Raw genomic sequence first — 17,441 nt, forward strand, 5'->3', positions numbered from 1 at the left:
GGGAAGCCGTGTTGTGTTTATACCCTCATCTTGTCTCCTGTGAACATACCATGATGCTGCAAATTCAGGTCAAGTGCGAGACTGGCTGTGACTGAAGCAGCCCCTCTTCAGACACAGACTCGGGAGCAGCTGTAGGCAGCAGGAGGGACCTGAAGTCGCTCTCACGTTTGGGTGCCGGCTGCTCGCCCGGGTGTCTGCTGGCGCTGCTGGTAACGCTGTGCCTGAAGCTGGCCAGTTTGCTGGGATGAAGCAAATGAAAATCCTCTTCCTTCCTCCCTCTTCATGTTGCTCTTTTCCGCTCTGCTCAGGGCTGAAAGCCTCCCCCTGTTTTGGTCAGTGGTTCGCTGAGGCCCGTGGCCAGCCCCAGCGCTGCTGGGCTGCAGGGGTGCGGGAGAATATGGGCTCATCTGAAATGCAGAGGTATGCTTTTGGGTGTTGTTTAATGGAAGCGTAATATTGCCCTTGAATTTTATTACAGCTTGTTTTCACAGAGGTTAATTTAGTGTCAAATCTGATCTGACAAGATTGTTTTTCAGCTGTGATGGAGTATTTAGGAAGCTTTCACAGAATGTGACTATTTTGCCTGGTGATAAGTACACCTTTCTTTTGGAGAGAGCTGTGAAATACAATAGGGTGAGGATTGCTGAAGGCAAAGTTACACAACACAGGGGTGGCTTTGTGGAGTCACAGGGGCTGCACTTGTTTGGTTGCCCATGTTTGGATCCCTCTTTGGCCAAGTTCAATGAGCAGCTTTCCGTCAGTGCCAGAGCTGCTGTTTGTCATCTGAAGCTGATTTGCTCTGGCTGGGCATCCCCTTCTTTTGGGGATGTTGTGAAAACCTAAAGATTACAATGAGGAAAACCCCTTGTACTTTGGCAGAGGTGACTTTATTTCCTTTTCAGTGTCTGCACTTTTTCCCATCGGAAAGCAGGTGTGCCCTGTGTGCGGCTCCGCTCGCGGCAGGAGCAGGTACCGGTGGCTGTTGAATGATTTCAGCCTCCTCCCTGGGGCAGAGCTGCCTTAGCAATGATGATGTTTGCAAATCCTGGAGACCATTCCTTTGCTTTTCAGTGCAGGAGTTTTTCAGATGTTTGTAGGTGCTGCAGGTGACCTTGAATGGAGAATTTTACAGCACGGGGAACCTTGCAAGAACCAATTAGCAGCAGCAGCAAAGGCTTGGAGATTACTTGTGAGGCTCCTATCTGGAGGAGCTGCGAGTAGCAGCCAAATTGAAGTGCTGGAATCGGGTTAATGGAATTTCATGCTAGACTGAGCTCAGTGCAAGCCTTACACTGTCGCATATTTCTAAAAATTAAAACCGAATAAATTGTGAGATAGCTTTTACAAACTGTGGTTCAGCAAATTAGATAGCCCCTGGACCAATGAGGAGGTGCCGAGCCACTGATGAGATTTTGTGTTTAAAAATGTGGGGGTTTTGTCAGGCTCCTTAATAAGTAATTGTGATTGCAGCAGCTTGCGCGATTGCTTGAGGATGCAGGAGTGCTTTCTATTCTAGTTTGTTCAAAATGGATTTGTAGCTTCCTACGTTCAGTCTGAACTGGCACGGGAGTGCAATTCTCTTCGATATCAGATAGTAACGGAGGTGGAGCTGGATAAAAAGTCCTGTGTTTTACCTTAATGTATTTATATTCACCTGTCCTTTGCTGGTGAGGTGAGAGACAGAAGTCAGCTTTGAGAAGAGAAAGCTTATTTAAGCCTCTGTTTTATACTTCGGATGCCCTGCAGCATGTTACGGGGTAGCTCCCTGGGCGCACAGGCTGCCGTGTCCCGCTGGCTGCGGGGTGAGGGGTAACGGGGTAATGGGCAGATGCGGTTCCCAGTTGCTCCAACAGAGGTTAACTGGGAACCAGCTAACAGTGCAATGTGTTGGGGCTGATAACTTCCCCAGTGCCCTTCGTGGTGCTGTCCCTGTCATGCTTACAGAAGAGGTTCCCGTAGCTCAGGATAGGGTTTGACCTGGAAAAGAGCTCATTCACATGGGATTTCAGGAGCACTGGCTGGTTTTGTAATGACCTTTCTCCACACTGTTTTTAGTAATTTTTTCTCTTTTCTCTGTCCCACGTCTATCTTTGCAGAGAGCCAAGATTGGAACAGGGTCCAAGGCTGCGGATGAGAAGACAACAAATGCCATTTCTAAATTTGACAACAACGGGAGCAGAGATCGGATGAAACTTTCGGATTTCAATTTCCTGATGGTGCTGGGAAAAGGAAGCTTTGGGAAGGTGTGGTACAACATAGGCCTTTGCACTTTCTGTATTTAACACACGTGTTTCTAGCATTTCTGGGCTGTGTCTGCATGGCTGCTCCAGTGTGATCTGTCCTTGCTCTGCCTAGGAGCACTGGTGTCACGGTAATGGGAGCCCAGTTTGTTGGCTTCCATCCGGACTGTGGGACTGCTGTGTTACAGTGATGAAGACCTGAGGTGTCTCATCACAAAAATCAGACACTTTTTTGGGAAGCAGGGTGTGTACTCTGTCTTTAAAGCTGTTTTTTATTTGACCATTTTTTTCTCTAATAATTACAAATATACATGAACATTTTAATTAACTTTCCAAGCCGGTTATGAGTGGTAACAGAATTTCATTCTTCTAGTAATTATGTGACTTGAAGCCTTGATTTTTCTTGGGGTCTTGCCAACTTTGTCATGATTTCCATTAGAAATTCCAGTCCTTGGGTGGCTCCTCGGGCTTTGCAGCCTGGAGGAGGCAGGGAGATGGGCTGCTGTTGCTGTGCACTAGCATGGTGTTTGCCGGTGTGATGGATGCCCTGATGCTGCTGTGATTAGTGAATTGCCTTGATTGCAGGGAATACTGCTCTGCCTTTGGGCACATCTCTTGGGCGGGCAGTGGAGGCAAGGAGAGAATGCCAGGGGAGTGATGCTCACCCATTGCCTGCTGAGCACAAGGGGTGAACTCACTTTTCACAGCTGGCACCCGTTCCCTCCCCCAGCCTTTTGCCCCTGGTGTTTGAGCTCTGGGAGGTCCCAGCCTCTCTAGATGGGTGTTTGTTCCTGTTCTGGAGGTGGAGAGCTTAGAGATCCATTGAAGCATCTGTGACAGGAGGAGAACGGGGAGTTCCTGATGGTCCCCAGCATCCAGAGCATCAGCCTGCGCTTCCCCTGCCAGTGATGCCGCCGGGGAGGAGGCTGCCGTTACTCTGTGTTTTACACCTTTGCTGCGGGTTGGCGACGCAGGGGAGCAGGAAAGCCCCATGTGTTGTGCTCGTGCTGCTCTCACTCAGTAATGCATACACATCCCCGTTTCTGCGTCGCTTTTGCCCCATTTTCTCTCCCTCCCATCACCTAATCCCTTTTAAAGTCTATGCTTGGCATCTGGAAACTCTGTAGTTGTGTTCCCCCCCCCGCCTTCCTTTAATTTGAGAAACATTAGCAAACTCTTCAGTCGGCATCATGGCTTATATAAGGGAATGTGTGACAGAAACTGTTCCCTGGAACAGAATGTTATAAATATGCTAATTAGTGCTTATTAAAACAGCACGTTGATTTCTACAGTTAGATGCAGCCTCACCCTCATGTGTGCCTGCGCCTCGCCGGGGAGTGCTCCCCTGCGGCTCCCCTCCTGCCTCCCTGGCATCCCGCTGCCCGTCCCCCCGGCACGGGGACACCAAGGCGGCACGGTGGAGGGTGCCCAGCTGCAGGGCCTTGCTGCAGGGGACGCTTTTCTACCTGCTCGGTTTGCACTTATACAGAGGTGCCAGATGTTTTGGAAGGAGCCAGGCAGAGGTGCACGGGTCTGTGCTATGCTAGCGCTTGGCTGGCAAGGAGGGGAGCCCAGCTCTCTGGTCTCCGCTCCCAGTGGTTTCCCTGCTGTTGGTGTGCCAAGGTCCTGTCTGTGGCAGCAGTGTCCTTCTCCAGGGCTGGCACTGCCTGCTCCCGTGCTTGGCTGTGTGCTGCCAGCCTCCCTCCTCCCAGTCCCTGCTGCTGAGCAGGCTGTGAGAGCTTGGAGTATAATCACACTGTTTTAGTGAGTCTTTGTCTCAGGCATAAGCTTATTAACCCTTTGGCATCAGTAGCTCGGATGTACTGCTTAGTGTTTTTCTCTCTCCACCGCTATGGCTGGCCGGGGTGAGGAGTACCTACGTGCTGGCCTTGGTGGAGTTTAATAAACTTGCTTTCTCTACATTCAGCATCAGAATATCTCCAGTTATTATGCTGGAGCATTCCCAAACAAATACTCTATATTACAGAAATAAATCAAGTTAAATATCAGCTTTTTCTGCACAAAAAAAAAAAAAAGAAGAATGCAGTCTACTTTCCAGAGAGTGAGCTGGCAGATGGAGGTCCCCACAGAGCCAGGCATCAAGGTTTAGAGGATGGAAAATAGCTCTGGTTTGGAAAATAGCTCAGGGACAAGGGCTCGGGCGTGCGTGGTTCCAGCTTGGCGTGTTCAGCCCCAGGACACAGGGTGACCCTCTGTGCTCCTTGGTGGTCTCGGGTCTTCTTGCGCTGTGCCCCGCTGCTGCCTGCCGCGGGGTCCATCAGAGCCCCCAGGAGCTGTAACTGGTGGCGGTCCTCCACTGGGCTGGCAAGGGGAAGGAGGGTGTTCCTGACTGAAGAAGGCAGCACTTGGCACAGCCTGCCCTGGGCTTGCTTTGCTGTAATATAAATAGAGGAAAGTTAAATTATGTGGCTTGCTCATATTTTTGTAGCTAATCAATCTGTCATGCTATCAAGCTGTCAATCTTTTCTAGGGGTTTTATGGTGTTTTTCTGAGTGGGGCTGATTCTGTTGCCTCTGCAGTTATGGATTAGAGTGCAATGAGAGACAATTTTCATGTCCTGTGATAATCTTCAAGCTGTAAAATGCTTTCCTCTCCTCTCTTGGTATGAAACGTGGCAGAAGAGCTGGCAGTTGGCGCACTCGGGCAGGTACTCGATCTCTGACTTGCGGAGTTGTGCTCTGGCCCCTGGGCACGTGGTGAGGTTTGGGCGCACGCTCCCTCCTTTACCCACGTGCATCTTGTGCACAGGTCTGTTCAGGGCATTATCAAACACAAACTCCTGCGCTGGGTGCATTCGCTTGTTTGAATCTTTTTGTATTTACAGTGCAGTGGGTCCCAATCTTTTTCTTTACTCACTGTGTCATTATCAGCCGTTGCCGAAGCCCGCTCATCAGTGGCTGTCGTCCTGAGATCTTAGCTGTACCCGTGCTGCAGTCACCATAGGAACTGCGATGCCAGCGTGCTGGAGCCAGCTTTGAGACAGCCCTTGGCACACCAAGAGCACTGAGCTCGGAGCAGACTCCTCTGCACAGCTGGACGGGCTGCGGCTCCGTGCCGCAAGCTGTCACGCTGGCACCGCACCGCCGAGCTGCCACGGGCAGGGTCGGAGCGAGACGGCGTCGGAGATGGTCGCATAAGCCCCACAGGCTGCGAGCAGCCCTGTCTCCTGCTCAGAGAACAAGGCCAAGTCTGCTGATGCTTGTGCAGACTTTGTGCCTGTCACTCAGGGCACAGAAGGTATTTTCTCGATTGGCCATAGACCAGAGCCCGCAGTCTCTTCTGCATATGCAAATGCACAGTGATTACAGCATCCCGAACAGCATTAGTCTCAATGTGCACTTCTGGAGCTGCTCGCTCTGCCAGCCCAGATGTGAGAGAGAAACATAGTAACGTGTGGCTTTCAGCATCCCTCTGCACTCACCCAGACACACGCTCTCACACTTGGCCTCTTTGCTGTGGGTGTAGCGCAGCTGATTTTTAGGCAGCTGCAAAGTCCTTTTGCCTTTCACGTTTCAGTAGAGCAGGGCTGGTTGGCTCAGCTGTGGTTCAGGATTGCCATGTCATTGGGAAGCTACCGCATGAAACATTTACAGTCCATATAAGCCCTGGAGCAGTTTTTGCGTTTAGTGTGGTACACCAGCCAACCTCTGCCTCTCGCTGTGCTGCAGAGACCGAGCGCGTTGGTGGTAGCCGTGTCCCCGGTCGGGTGGGAATCGCGCACTGACGTCTCAGTGGCACCCACTGCGCTCGCTGGGGTTTTCTGCTGTGCAGGACAAGCTCCGATCGCCCCGGCAGAGTTCAGCTCCCCTACGGTGTTGTTTACTACAGCCAAACCCTGTTTGCCAGCAGCTGATTTTACCTTTACATTTGATCTGTGTGTACCCCCAGGGAAGTCTCCTGGTGGGTTTATCCCCAAACACATGCCGTTACTAACAACAACACGCTCTTCCCAAAAGTCTCCAAGGAAAATGTCTGGAGAAGCACCAGGATGCTTTCCGAGCCCTGCCTGGCACTGCAGTCTCTGCTTCTGAAGGGGGCTGCTGCTGTCACCCCCTGCCCTGGCACAGTCCCTTTGGGGCAGCAGCAGATGCCAGGCTCAGAGGTTCCCTGGTTTAGTTACTTTTTCTCTGAAAGGGTTATGGGTAGCAAGGTAGGTCTGCATATAATTGATATTGCATGCAATGCATTTACTCCCAGGTAACAGGCTTCATCTTTCCACAAACTGTGTTCTTGGAGCAGTTGCTTCTCTTTTCCACCAACTTTGTGCTGCCGAAGCCCATCTGCTTTTATCACTTAAAAATCAGCCCCATTTTTTAGCACCTGCACACAGTGACTTGTATATCTCAACTCGTGTAAAAATGCTGAAGATAAATGGAGGCAATGAACTGAAACGGTTCAGTTTGTGCAGAATTGCAGGGGAGGGCAGAGGTGCAGAATCCATGTGAAGCTGCTGTGTCTGCTGCCCTGGCACCCTGTCCCGCGGCTGCAGGCAGGGCAGCCGTCTGTCCATGCCCATGGGCACTCCTGCGAGGAGGGCTCCTCGATTTGGTGCGATGGGCTGTTGCACCTCAGGGAGCCGGTATCAGGAAAGGATGAAGAACAAATGGGGTCCCAGTGCCTGTGCCTTGCTGGGCTGCCTCACAGCAGCACACCCAGCTGCTCCGGGCTCTGGGTTCTCAGCTTTCTTCAAACATCAGTGAGTAAATAAATCCGTTACTGAAGTCGCTGACATGCTGTCAGTCTGCTTTTTAGTACTGCCGACAGATGAGTGCGGCGTGCGGTCACTGCAATCCTGGCCCTGCTGATGAAAATGTAAATGTCAGTGGCTTCTCCAAAGCACTTGGCACTGAGGAGCCCCAATGCCTTTCCCAGCTAAGCCTGACAAGCAGCGTGTCAAGGACAGCCAGCCTCTCCAGTGCCACAGCCAAGCGCCTGAAATGAGCCAGAGCCATGTGCTTTCAAAAAGTACTCTTCCCAATTGTACTGTTATTTTCACTCTAACAAGTGGGTGGGCGCCGAAGACCTCAGTCCTCGGGCTGTGTCCCCTGCCATGTCACCAGTCCTCGAGCTGTGTCCCCTGCCTTGCCGCCCCAGGGCTGGCACACTGCTACCTTCTCCCCAAACCCCAAAGGGGGCTGCTCTGCCCCAGCTCCAGCTCCCCGGGGAGGCTCAGGACTCTGTGGGGGAGCCGGGCACGTTGCAGCGGGAACACGGGGCTCTGGCCCCGTGTTGTCTGCCTCGGGCTGACAAGAGGGTTAATTCTGCTGTCTTTAGTGTCTCAAAAGTCATCTGTGAGACCTGCTCGTGTTTCCTCTACCAGTCTGCTACAGTCTGAAATGCATTTCAGTTCCACCCTATTGATGTTGACTTCTCATAATTTATTTTTAAGACATACGAACTCCTGTTCCTGATGTGACTGGAGGATTTCTGCAGACTCTTTCAAACGGAAAGCAATTCATTTCCACTGAGCACTTGGATCTAACATGATGAGAGAGTGCGAGGAGGGAAAATGGGAAGCAAAGTGTGGTTTCAGAGTCCGTTTATTTTGCCGGCAGCCCGAGGAGCAGCTTACACTGATGGAGCGTGGTGGATCGGTCTGGGGATTCTCACTGGGGCTGATGTGATTAATGAGGGAAATTTGCACCAGCAGAAGCAGCGCATCCCATTTATTGCGATAAATAAACTTGCAAATGGGTGAAACTGGTTTAAAATGGGAGGTTGAATGGATTCTTCTGCATGAGAGGGGCTTTGGCTGGGTGATGGACCGGCAAGTAATTGAGTTTTGATCACTACGTGCACTGTGGAGGGAGTGTGTGAGGCAGAGAAAACATTGCTGGCTTTTTCTTACTTACTGGCTGTATACTAACACTTTTCCACTTTAAGTTTTTACTGCTTTGTAACTTGATGGACTCTGTGTTCAAGTTCTTGATGTCTTCCCCAATGCTGCTTGCACCCTGAGGGTGCCGAACCGGGCCCCAATTTGGGGGTGAAAGGTGAGGAAGGGTGATCTGTGACTCAGACATCAGCAAACCCCTTGGACTGGGTTCCTCGAGGTGATGAGGTGGCGAGGAACTAGATGTCTTACTTGTTAGACTTAGGGTTCCTGAATAATTTTGGAGATACCACTGGTAGCTTTCTGCATCATTTGGCACCTGAATCTCTTTTCAGGACTATGATGGGAGCCAAAGAATAATAAGCAAGCCGCTAATTTTAACTATTGGCTGTGGCAAGCTAGAAGCATCACAGATCCACATTTTCCTTTATCCTGTGTGTGTCCTCTCCTTCGTGCAGGTGATGCTGGCGGAGAGGAAGGGCACCGACGAGCTCTACGCTGTTAAGATCTTGAAAAAGGACGTTGTTATCCAGGACGACGACGTAGAGTGCACGATGGTTGAAAAACGCGTCCTGGCTCTCTCCGGGAAGCCTCCATTCCTGACCCAGCTCCACTCCTGCTTTCAAACGATGGTAAGTGCCGGTGCCGCCACAGCCAGTCCCTGGGCAAAGGGTGGGCTGGGGACCCTGCTGGACCCTGAACATTGAGCGGGGGGAGTCTCACACTTTGCAAAATGGATTTTAGTCACTTGGCTTCAGTGGTGAGTTTGTGGGCAGAAACCCTCTTCTAGAGACCCAGTGTCACCAGTTATCTGGGACCAGTGCCTTTCAGGGTGGCTGCAGGGCGCCCGGCAGCTGTGTGGATGGAGCTGTAGGGACTTCCGCCCTGGTCACACATTTTAGCTTCTTGAAAACATGCCTTTGCTTTTATTCATGTTTCTTTTCTGGAGATACATCACTACACTTGCAAAAGCAGCCATGTATTTTCTGCCTTGGCAACCTCGCAATTTGTCCAATGTGCTTGCAAAAATGCCTCCATGAACAAGTTGTGTGTGTGTTAAACTGGAGGCTGTAATGGAGAATATCTACATCTCTGAGATTTTTTCATCAGGGAGCTGTTGATGGTGTTAGACGTGATTTCCCGACCCCTCAAGTGGCCCCCTGGCCCGTGATGTCTGTTAATGATTCGATAGCAAAGTGCTGCGCTTTTTCTCAGGATTCATTCTTTTGATCAAAAATTGGAGTAGAGTGTGAAACCTAATACAAACTGCAGGAAATTCAGTTTGAAACGGGCATGCGACTGAGTTTGTACAAATCAGAAGTGGGGAGGGGGAATGGGGAAGGGGACAGGGGACCTTTAAAACAATCTCTGACCAGCTGTCGAGCAACCTGTGAATGAAAATGTCCAGGTACTTGTCAGCGGGAGCAGGGAGAGGGAATCAGCAGAGTCCTTTAGAACGATGACAATGCTATCCAGGAGGATTACATTTTAATATTATCCCAGAAATTTCATTTACCAAACACATTCACTGTATTTAAAGTCTGCGGACCGGCTTTGCAGCACAGTAATCAAAATGTGGCAGGAGAAGCTATTTCACACAGCATCTCTCTGGCATCTGAAGTGAGTCAGCGCAGGATTATTCCTGGCAGACCTATAGTAGCTTAATAGTAATCGTATTTGTAATGTAATCAAAATGTATAGCAGGGTGTATTATCAAATGCTGGCACAAAGCGCACTGATTTCTGGGAGCACAGTCCGGAGTGCACTTCACTGCCGGGGCTGTTAGTTCAGTGACTGGTGGGAGAGAGAAAAGCCCTAAAACTGCATTTTAAAGAGTAAGTGAAGATGAGCAATGAGAGAGCTCCTGCCTGGGTCTGAAGGACAAGAGAAGCCCCATGCTGTTCCGACTGAGGGATCTTGGGGTGCTCCCGGGAACGGGGGGTGAGCCGGGTGTCCCCGGGTGAGCCGTGCCTTCGCTGATGACCTCCCTTCCCTCCAGGGCTCAGCAGTGAAGGGCACAGCAGTGGCAGTGATACTGAGAAATGATAAATAACGGGTGGATGGGGAACTCGTCTGTTGTCCTGGCTCTGACTCGTGTTCACAGTGGGGAGTCAGGCAGGAGGAGGACCCAAGGAGTGGTTAATTAGAAGGAGGAGGGCATTGGAAGGAGCCCTGGCAGTTTTGCCTTGGCAGCCCAAGGAAAGGGGCGTGCATGTTTTACCAGCTTCATGCAAGTCTCTGCAGGGGGTATTTATGTATCTGTAAATCGCTGTTGCTCAGTGAGTTCAGATGCTCCAGACTTGGATAGACCCCATCCTTTTCTCCCACAGACAAGAGCCAGGACAGTTTTCTGTATCCATCCCTCTCTTCCAGCCTGTAGGCTGGCCAGCCATCTGGCTGCTTTATTCATGACATTTTTCTCTCTGAAGCACCAGAATTCTCTTCTCCACCCAAATGAGGAAAACTCAAATTCTGCTTTTAGACCTCAGCTGGCTGTTTCAAGAGACCATCTTTTTAATATTCTTCCTTCTTGAAGTTGATCGATATATTTAGGAAACAGCTGCAAATGAGCACAATATTGCTTTCCTTTCCAGTTACTGTCACAGGATGACTAGCGTGACAGTGACTGCTGAAGGTGACTTTGCCTGCCCTGTGCCTTACTGCTGAACTGGATTGACGCCTTGGCAGAGGCAGTCGTTTACAGAGGGGTATGTGCCGAAATTCCCAGTCATCTGATACGCCGAAATCTCTTTTCTATCCCATCAGTGCCGCATGTTTTACATAGCCTGATTGCCCCTTTGTTACCGTATTTAATGACCTTTGAGGCCACCCCGCTGTCAGGGTGGGCTGTGCATCACCAGGCTGTGCTGCACCTGGGGTGGAAGAACTGATTACCCGAGTTACTCGGCAGCCCTTATTATGGTAATGCTCACATTTGCATATCTTCTGGGCTCCTTGTCCTTACTGTGTTAAAAGCAGGGCAAGGTTTATTTCAGGAGGAAATGAAGAACAGGAAATATTATGAATTATTATGTAATATTGCCAATCTGAAGCTCTCGCAGTGCTCCAGCCTTTGTGTCTCTCCTTCCGTGGTGTGGGGCTGGGGTGAGCCCGCGGATGTCTTTGGGCTCCTGTGTGTCCAGGCCCCACGACGGGTTTTTGAAGGCTGTAGAAAGTTGCTTGTTGTAAGAAAGGTGACTCAGGCCTGATGTTACGCAGCGCTTTGCTGTTCTCATCCCTAACCAACACGTGCACAGGCTGGAGCACAGATGCCTGCTGGCAGGGAAGATCCTCTCAGATGGCAGGCTGTGTCCCCCTCCTGCATTCACTCCGGTGGTCTGGAGCCATCGCTTTTCCCTCTCTGAGAAACGTCCTGCGCTCTTGGCAGGTTCAGGTTGGTGGTTTTGGCAGTCTTGCACGATTTTCTTCACAGCCATTTCCCATTAAAGAAAAGAGCTGTGAAACATCAGAGGAAAGTGGCATTTCAGGGACACAGATTCCCCAAGGTGAAGGTGTCACTGGTGAGGAGCTCCTGCTTGCCCAAATCTTGTGTCTCCCAGGGCTTGCAGGGCTCATGCTAGAGCTCAGTTCGGGATGTGGCATGGTAAGATCCCGCTGCTTTTATTTTATTAATCCACAGTTCTGAGCTTTGTGAGAATGCTCGGATCTTGTTTCTTGCCTTGTAGCTCTCCTCGGGGTTGATCATGGCCCATACTTCCTCAAATTTCTAGCAATCTGTAGAGGACTGGGCTTACATCTAGCAGGACTAATGCTAGCAATGAAGGCAGGCGCTGTGCTGTGTGTACAAGACCCTCACCAGCTCACTGCAGTCGCTGCGGCTCCAGGGCAGTGCATGGTGCAAGCCCGAGCCTGCCCCTGCACATGGCTTGGCTTTCCCTGGGGACAGTACACATCGCTTCAGAAGCTTACTTGGAAATTTCTTAGGTCTGCACCTATGTCGCTGCCACACTGTGGAAGAGGAGGGGTGCTTTAATCTGGAGAGTCTTAATTAATGAAAGTGAAGTGCATATTACACATTAGAGGCAAAGTCAGTGTGTGCTCATAGTGGCTGTGATTGCACCTACTAACTAGCAAGTATTTTAATTCCTTCAAAGTCACTGATTGACCTGTTTGTTCTGCTCTTTACGATTAATTAATTAACCGTGTGTGAACATTAAGTGCACCCTCAGACCAGGCTGGGAGGAGTGAGGAGAGGGCTGTGCTGAGGCTGAGGGGAGGCGGGGGGCTCTGCAGCCTCCTCCTGCCTCCCTGGCTTGGCTGGGGGCTGCTGGGTCCCCTGCCGGCACGGGGGTCCCTGGCACTGCCGCAGGCTGCTCCCAGGGAGAGGGCAAGGCTGGTGAGCTGGGAATGTCACATGTCCCTCCCTGTGCTTGGCCAAATCGTACTGGTCACTGCCTGCGCACAGAGGCTGGTCCCTGTAGGAGCCGCTCACGTCTCTTGTGCATCTCTTAATTGAAGCCGTGCGCTGCCTGGGGAAATACCAGCAAGGAGCTGTCTGATCAAACACCCTGCAAAATGGGCTCAGTGAAGAATGAGAGCAGATTTATTAATGGGAAGTGAAAAACCTTTGTTTTAGGAATTCCTCCACTTGCCTTCTCCATTGGATCTATCTGCAGTGGTGCAGAGCTTAAGTCCGGAGCATTGGAAAGGAATTAGTACACGTGTCTTACGGGCTTCGTGTGAACACGAGCTCCATCTGCACCCCTTGGGGGGGGGCAATGGTGATAACTGTATTGCTATGAAAAATGCAGACTGGAGCTGTCAGTTGCCATGGTCCATCCTTCTGACCTCTGCAGATTCCCTGCTCTAATAATTCTGCTGCTAATTGTTTGCTTTTTTCCTTTAGGATCGCTTGTATTTTGTGATGGAATACGTGAATGGTGGGGACTTAATGTACCAGATCCAGCAGGTTGGGAGGTTTAAAGAGCCACATGCTGTGTAAGTTCAGTAGCCCTAGTTTGGCAGCTTCAGGGTAGGTATTTGATGTACCTTTGTCACATAGCTGGAAATATAGTCCAAGGCACAGGCTTTTGTGGCGCAAGTCGTTGGCAGAAAGGGAGGGGAAAGGAAGGACAGCAGGAATTGGAAGGTGCAGGATAATTCTTTGCCTGGTGCCAAGGATGCTGGTGCCTCCAGCTCATCTTTGGGATACATTGCACTTGCTGATAGGTTAAATAATTGACCTTCATAAAAGCACCAGGCAGGGAGGTTTGGAAGCTTCCTGGGAGACACCAGCAGCAGCTGGTGAGCTCCCAGCCCGCCATGCTGCCAGCATGCCTCTATTCTGCCCGTGCCCTTCCTCAGGACATACAAGGGATGTTGGGTCTTTGACTCTCCTACAGGGGCTGCCAACCCGAGTGTTAACTGGTGGCTTTTGGCTCCTGCTCCCTGTAACCTGGACAGAGCAAAATGTGCTTGTGAAAGTCTTCATATGCTTAAGTAAAAAACACAAACAGTGAGCAGAGCCTGGGTGGGTTTGAACCGGTGTTTTGCACTCTGGCAGAGTCCTCTGAGACCCAGATTATTCTTTAAAGAAAGCGATGGCAGTGCATGTTATCTCCTCAGCCTCCCCAAGATGACAGATAACTTTACAAGCCGCATTGCCAGCACACAGGAACGAACAGCCGTAGATCCCAGCTCTTGCTTAATGAGAATTTGTGTAACAAGAAGTGACAGCCCCCTGCTAGCCCACAGCAACCTGATCGCATCCCTGCCCGATACGAGTGGAGGGTGGGTTGTGTCATTCTTGTGTGATACTTGTCTGGTATTTTTGTGTTGTGGCTGTCTTTATCCTTTGGTCATGTATGCCCAATGCTTTTCATTTAGTATGATTGGATTTGAAAGGTTTTCGTTTTGATTCATCTCCTTTAATTATCAATCTTCCTTTTAAATCTTCCATTTCAGATTCTACGCAGCAGAAATAGCCATCGGCCTCTTCTTCCTGCAGAGCAAAGGCATCATTTATCGGTAGGTGAGCGAGTTGCTCCTTCCTCTCTTCCCCCGAGAACCCCCACCACAGCCAGAGCGATGTAACGACCGCGATGCTCTGCAGGGCTCCTGCAGCCCCGCTGCCGCCTCTGCGGTACAGCGACCAGCCGCAGGGCTTTCCTCCCTGCGAGGGCCACAGGTGGGGTCTGGCAGCTGCCTGTCAGGTGCGCACACCTGAAATGGAGCTGGGAGCCTTGTACTGTCACTGTTTTTTGAGAAGGTTCTTGTCTTTGTCCCCGTTTTATAGGAAGGCAGCTTTGGTTCCTCTCTTGCCTCTGTTTCATGTGTTTCTCGCCATATGACACAAATGCTCACTGGCAGGATGGACCAGTTCCGAGCCACCTATTTTGCTGCAGGGCACTATTTTCTTACCATTAACACTGGAGTAGGTACTTATGAATAGCTTATTCTGAGATCTGCAGTGCAAGTCTGTCACTTCTGGTTCAGACACTAAAAATTCGTTTCCATTCACAACATAATTATAGCATCCAGAGTTAGCTAGGTTACTGCCAAGTGCCGGACCGGGCTCTGAGGCTGCTGGTTAAGCACTGAAACTAGTGTACCCCTGCTCTTCCCTGCTCGGGAGTATTCCCAGAGCCCAAGGTAGAGCAGAGCATCCTAATGAGTGTCAGATACCATTAACTGCTTTGCAAAAAGAAATGCCGGCTGTGCAACTCAAGTTATGAGAGGCTGAAGACTGTTCCGAAGATGAAAGAAGTGGAGCAAACCTGACGTGAAGGATGGTTTTTTTTGCTCTCAGCTGCTGCGCAGATATTCTAGGTCTGCTGGTCCCCAGTGCCCCTTCTTCCTTTCTTCCTTCCTTCCTTCCTTCCTCTGAATCCGAATCCAGACTTCTGTCCGTCTGCCTTTGGCCCATCAGGGTTCTGAGCACTGACACAGTAATTGGAAAAAACAGTCTTAAAAACCAGCAAGAAGTTGTAAATTATGCTGTTCCCTTTATTGGGTTCTCACTTAACAAAATGAAGCCTCATGCACTGTGCAGCCCCACAGCTCTGCTCAGCAGGGTCTTCCCAATGGGGTATTTCAGTGGGGGGTCTCTAAGAAGAGGGCTCACGCAAACACGGTGTGCCCTTCACGCCCGCTCTGGGATGTGCGATGTGCATTTGATCTTCACCTGCAGACGAGGTGTGTGGCTGGGCAGAGCTGCAGGGACCTGGCCGGCCGAGCTGACAGGCAGGCAGGGCACACCTTGTGCCTGCACCAGTGTGCTGCTCTGTCACCTGCCTTGTCACTTAATGTTGCCCTTGGGCAAGGGAAATCTTGCAGACATTCTCCAATATTGAAACGAAGACCTTTGAGTAATGCTTTACTGTATAGAACATAAGCCAGGAATGGCACAGATCACAGACCTGTGTGGTAGTTACATGGCTGGTAAGGTAGTAATTGCACCTGAAATACTGAGTGTTTGCTGCCAAACTGTCCTTCAGGCTGGAGCACCCACCTCCCCGTGGGCCCCGGAGGGGCCCGTCAGGGCCGCGAGTCAGATCAGGACCTCTACAGCTGAAACTGTCTCTACAGTTTGTGCTAAAGAGCAAATCTCCTGCAGGGTTGGATATAACTAACAGATATTCTGTGGACAAGGATCAGAGAGAAACACGGTTGATTTGTATTTTCATGTGCATAGGTGATGCAGAGACTTCTGCTGAGTAGGTACTTCTTCATTGCGGGTGAGCTTTAAGTACACTTTGATTTTCGTAGGCGCAAAAACAAAAAATCTATTAAATCTGTCTCCCTGCTAGATGAGTGTTTTCCGTCGTACATTTAAAAGCGATTTGCCCAGTATGGCGTTCCTGTGGGTTAAAAGTAAAATAAAAGCTTCATCCTGACAGATCTCTGACTTATTTTTACTCATTTCCCCAAACATTATCCTACAAAGAGTCTGGGTGTGAGATGAAGCCAGAGCTCACTTGCTGGAGAGCCCCTGGAGTCAGGAAACTTGTGTCTTTGCTGGGTGGCTTCGCATGTGGTCTTTTGTGTCATTGTTCTGCTTTCTCTTTGTAGAGACCTAAAGCTGGACAACGTGATGCTGGATAGCGAGGGGCACATAAAGATTGCAGACTTCGGCATGTGCAAGGAGAACATCTGGGATGGGGTGACTACCAAGACCTTCTGTGGCACTCCAGACTACATTGCACCTGAGGTAGGAGGTAGAGAAAGGCAGTAGATGCTCCATACGTGTTTCAGCAGCCTGTCTGATGCTCTTTTCCATGCGATGACTTTGCTTTGGGCAGCTTTCTGATTGAAACAGGGACATGAGTGAATTCACCGTCAGCCTGGGAAGTTCATCCCCCCCCAGCACTGTCCATCCCCCCAAAGGCTACAGCTGTCTTTAACGAAGCAGCAATGCTGGATTTGCCTCTCCGTTTGGCTGTGTGCCCTGCTTCTGCCTCAAAGTACAGAAAATCCTCTGTGCTGTTCTCCCTGCAGTGTGTTTTCCCTCTCTGGGTGTTTTTCCCATGTCTGTGCCATGGGCGTCCCTGTGCCTGTCTGATCCTTGGCATGCTCAAACCCACCAAGGGCTGCTCCTCACACACCCCCGTGCTCCTGGGAAAGGCGAGCCTAGGAGCTTGGCTTTGCCTCTCACTGCGTGTGACAGCCGCTTCCAGCACAACGTGACCGGTGGGGAAAAATGGAATTATCAGTGGATAATATTTCCATGTGAAGTGGAAATCTTTAGATCTCTCCAGCTTGCTACTTGCAGCAAAGGGCTGTGCGCCTGTTGAGGAGAGGCTCCCTATACACAGCTCTAGATCGCTCCAAAATTATTTTGCATTTGGTTGTTACATATGTGGTGGAGTCATATATGACACTTACATGAAGTGCTGGATGGGTGTAATTTAATGTCAGACATGTGAAATTCAGGTAGGTAATTATTTCCAAATGCCTGTTCCCTTAACATAAAAATATCCCTCTAAAATCTTCTCACTCTGCTGAATTTTCAATGATGAGATTAATATTTATTCATTTAAATATTTTAGAGAAAGAGATTCTCTTTGCTAGAACATAGTTAGATGTGCTTGTGTGCTGAACTACATTGTGTTTTGCTGCAGCCAGAGAGGTTTTTAATTACCCGTTCAAATGTGTATTACATATCCTCATCCTACCAAGATTAATATGTACCTGTTGGTACATAGCTCAGTTGCTGTGTGTGATTAATACCCTTTCAAAGCAGGACAAATGACCAGCTCTCTTGGTATTTGCCTGAGCATTATCACTTAAACTCTTATTTTCTTCTGCTTGCTCTATTTTTTTTTTTTTCCAAAAGAAAAACAGAAGATCGGAAATTAAGGTGCAAATCACTACAGTACCGCGGAATG

General features: G+C 50.0%; 1 protein-coding gene across 2 annotated transcripts in view; it reads left to right on the forward strand.

Annotated features, from left to right (window-relative positions):
- PRKCB (protein kinase C beta) overlaps positions 1-17,441 on the forward strand; it is a 129,510-nt gene that overhangs the window by 91,458 nt on the left and 20,611 nt on the right. For both annotated transcript variants that reach the window (XM_082312479.1, XM_082312480.1), the window contains 5 exons: positions 2,097-2,243; positions 8,553-8,726; positions 12,962-13,053; positions 14,020-14,082; positions 16,126-16,264. In XM_082312479.1, coding sequence (XP_082168605.1) covers positions 2,097-2,243; positions 8,553-8,726; positions 12,962-13,053; positions 14,020-14,082; positions 16,126-16,264 — 615 coding nt within the window. The remainder of the gene's footprint in view (positions 1-2,096; positions 2,244-8,552; positions 8,727-12,961; positions 13,054-14,019; positions 14,083-16,125; positions 16,265-17,441) is intronic.

Source organism: Platalea leucorodia, assembly GCF_965183815.1.
Source record: "Platalea leucorodia genome assembly, chromosome: 5".
Classification (NCBI taxonomy): domain Eukaryota; kingdom Metazoa; phylum Chordata; class Aves; order Pelecaniformes; family Threskiornithidae; genus Platalea; species Platalea leucorodia.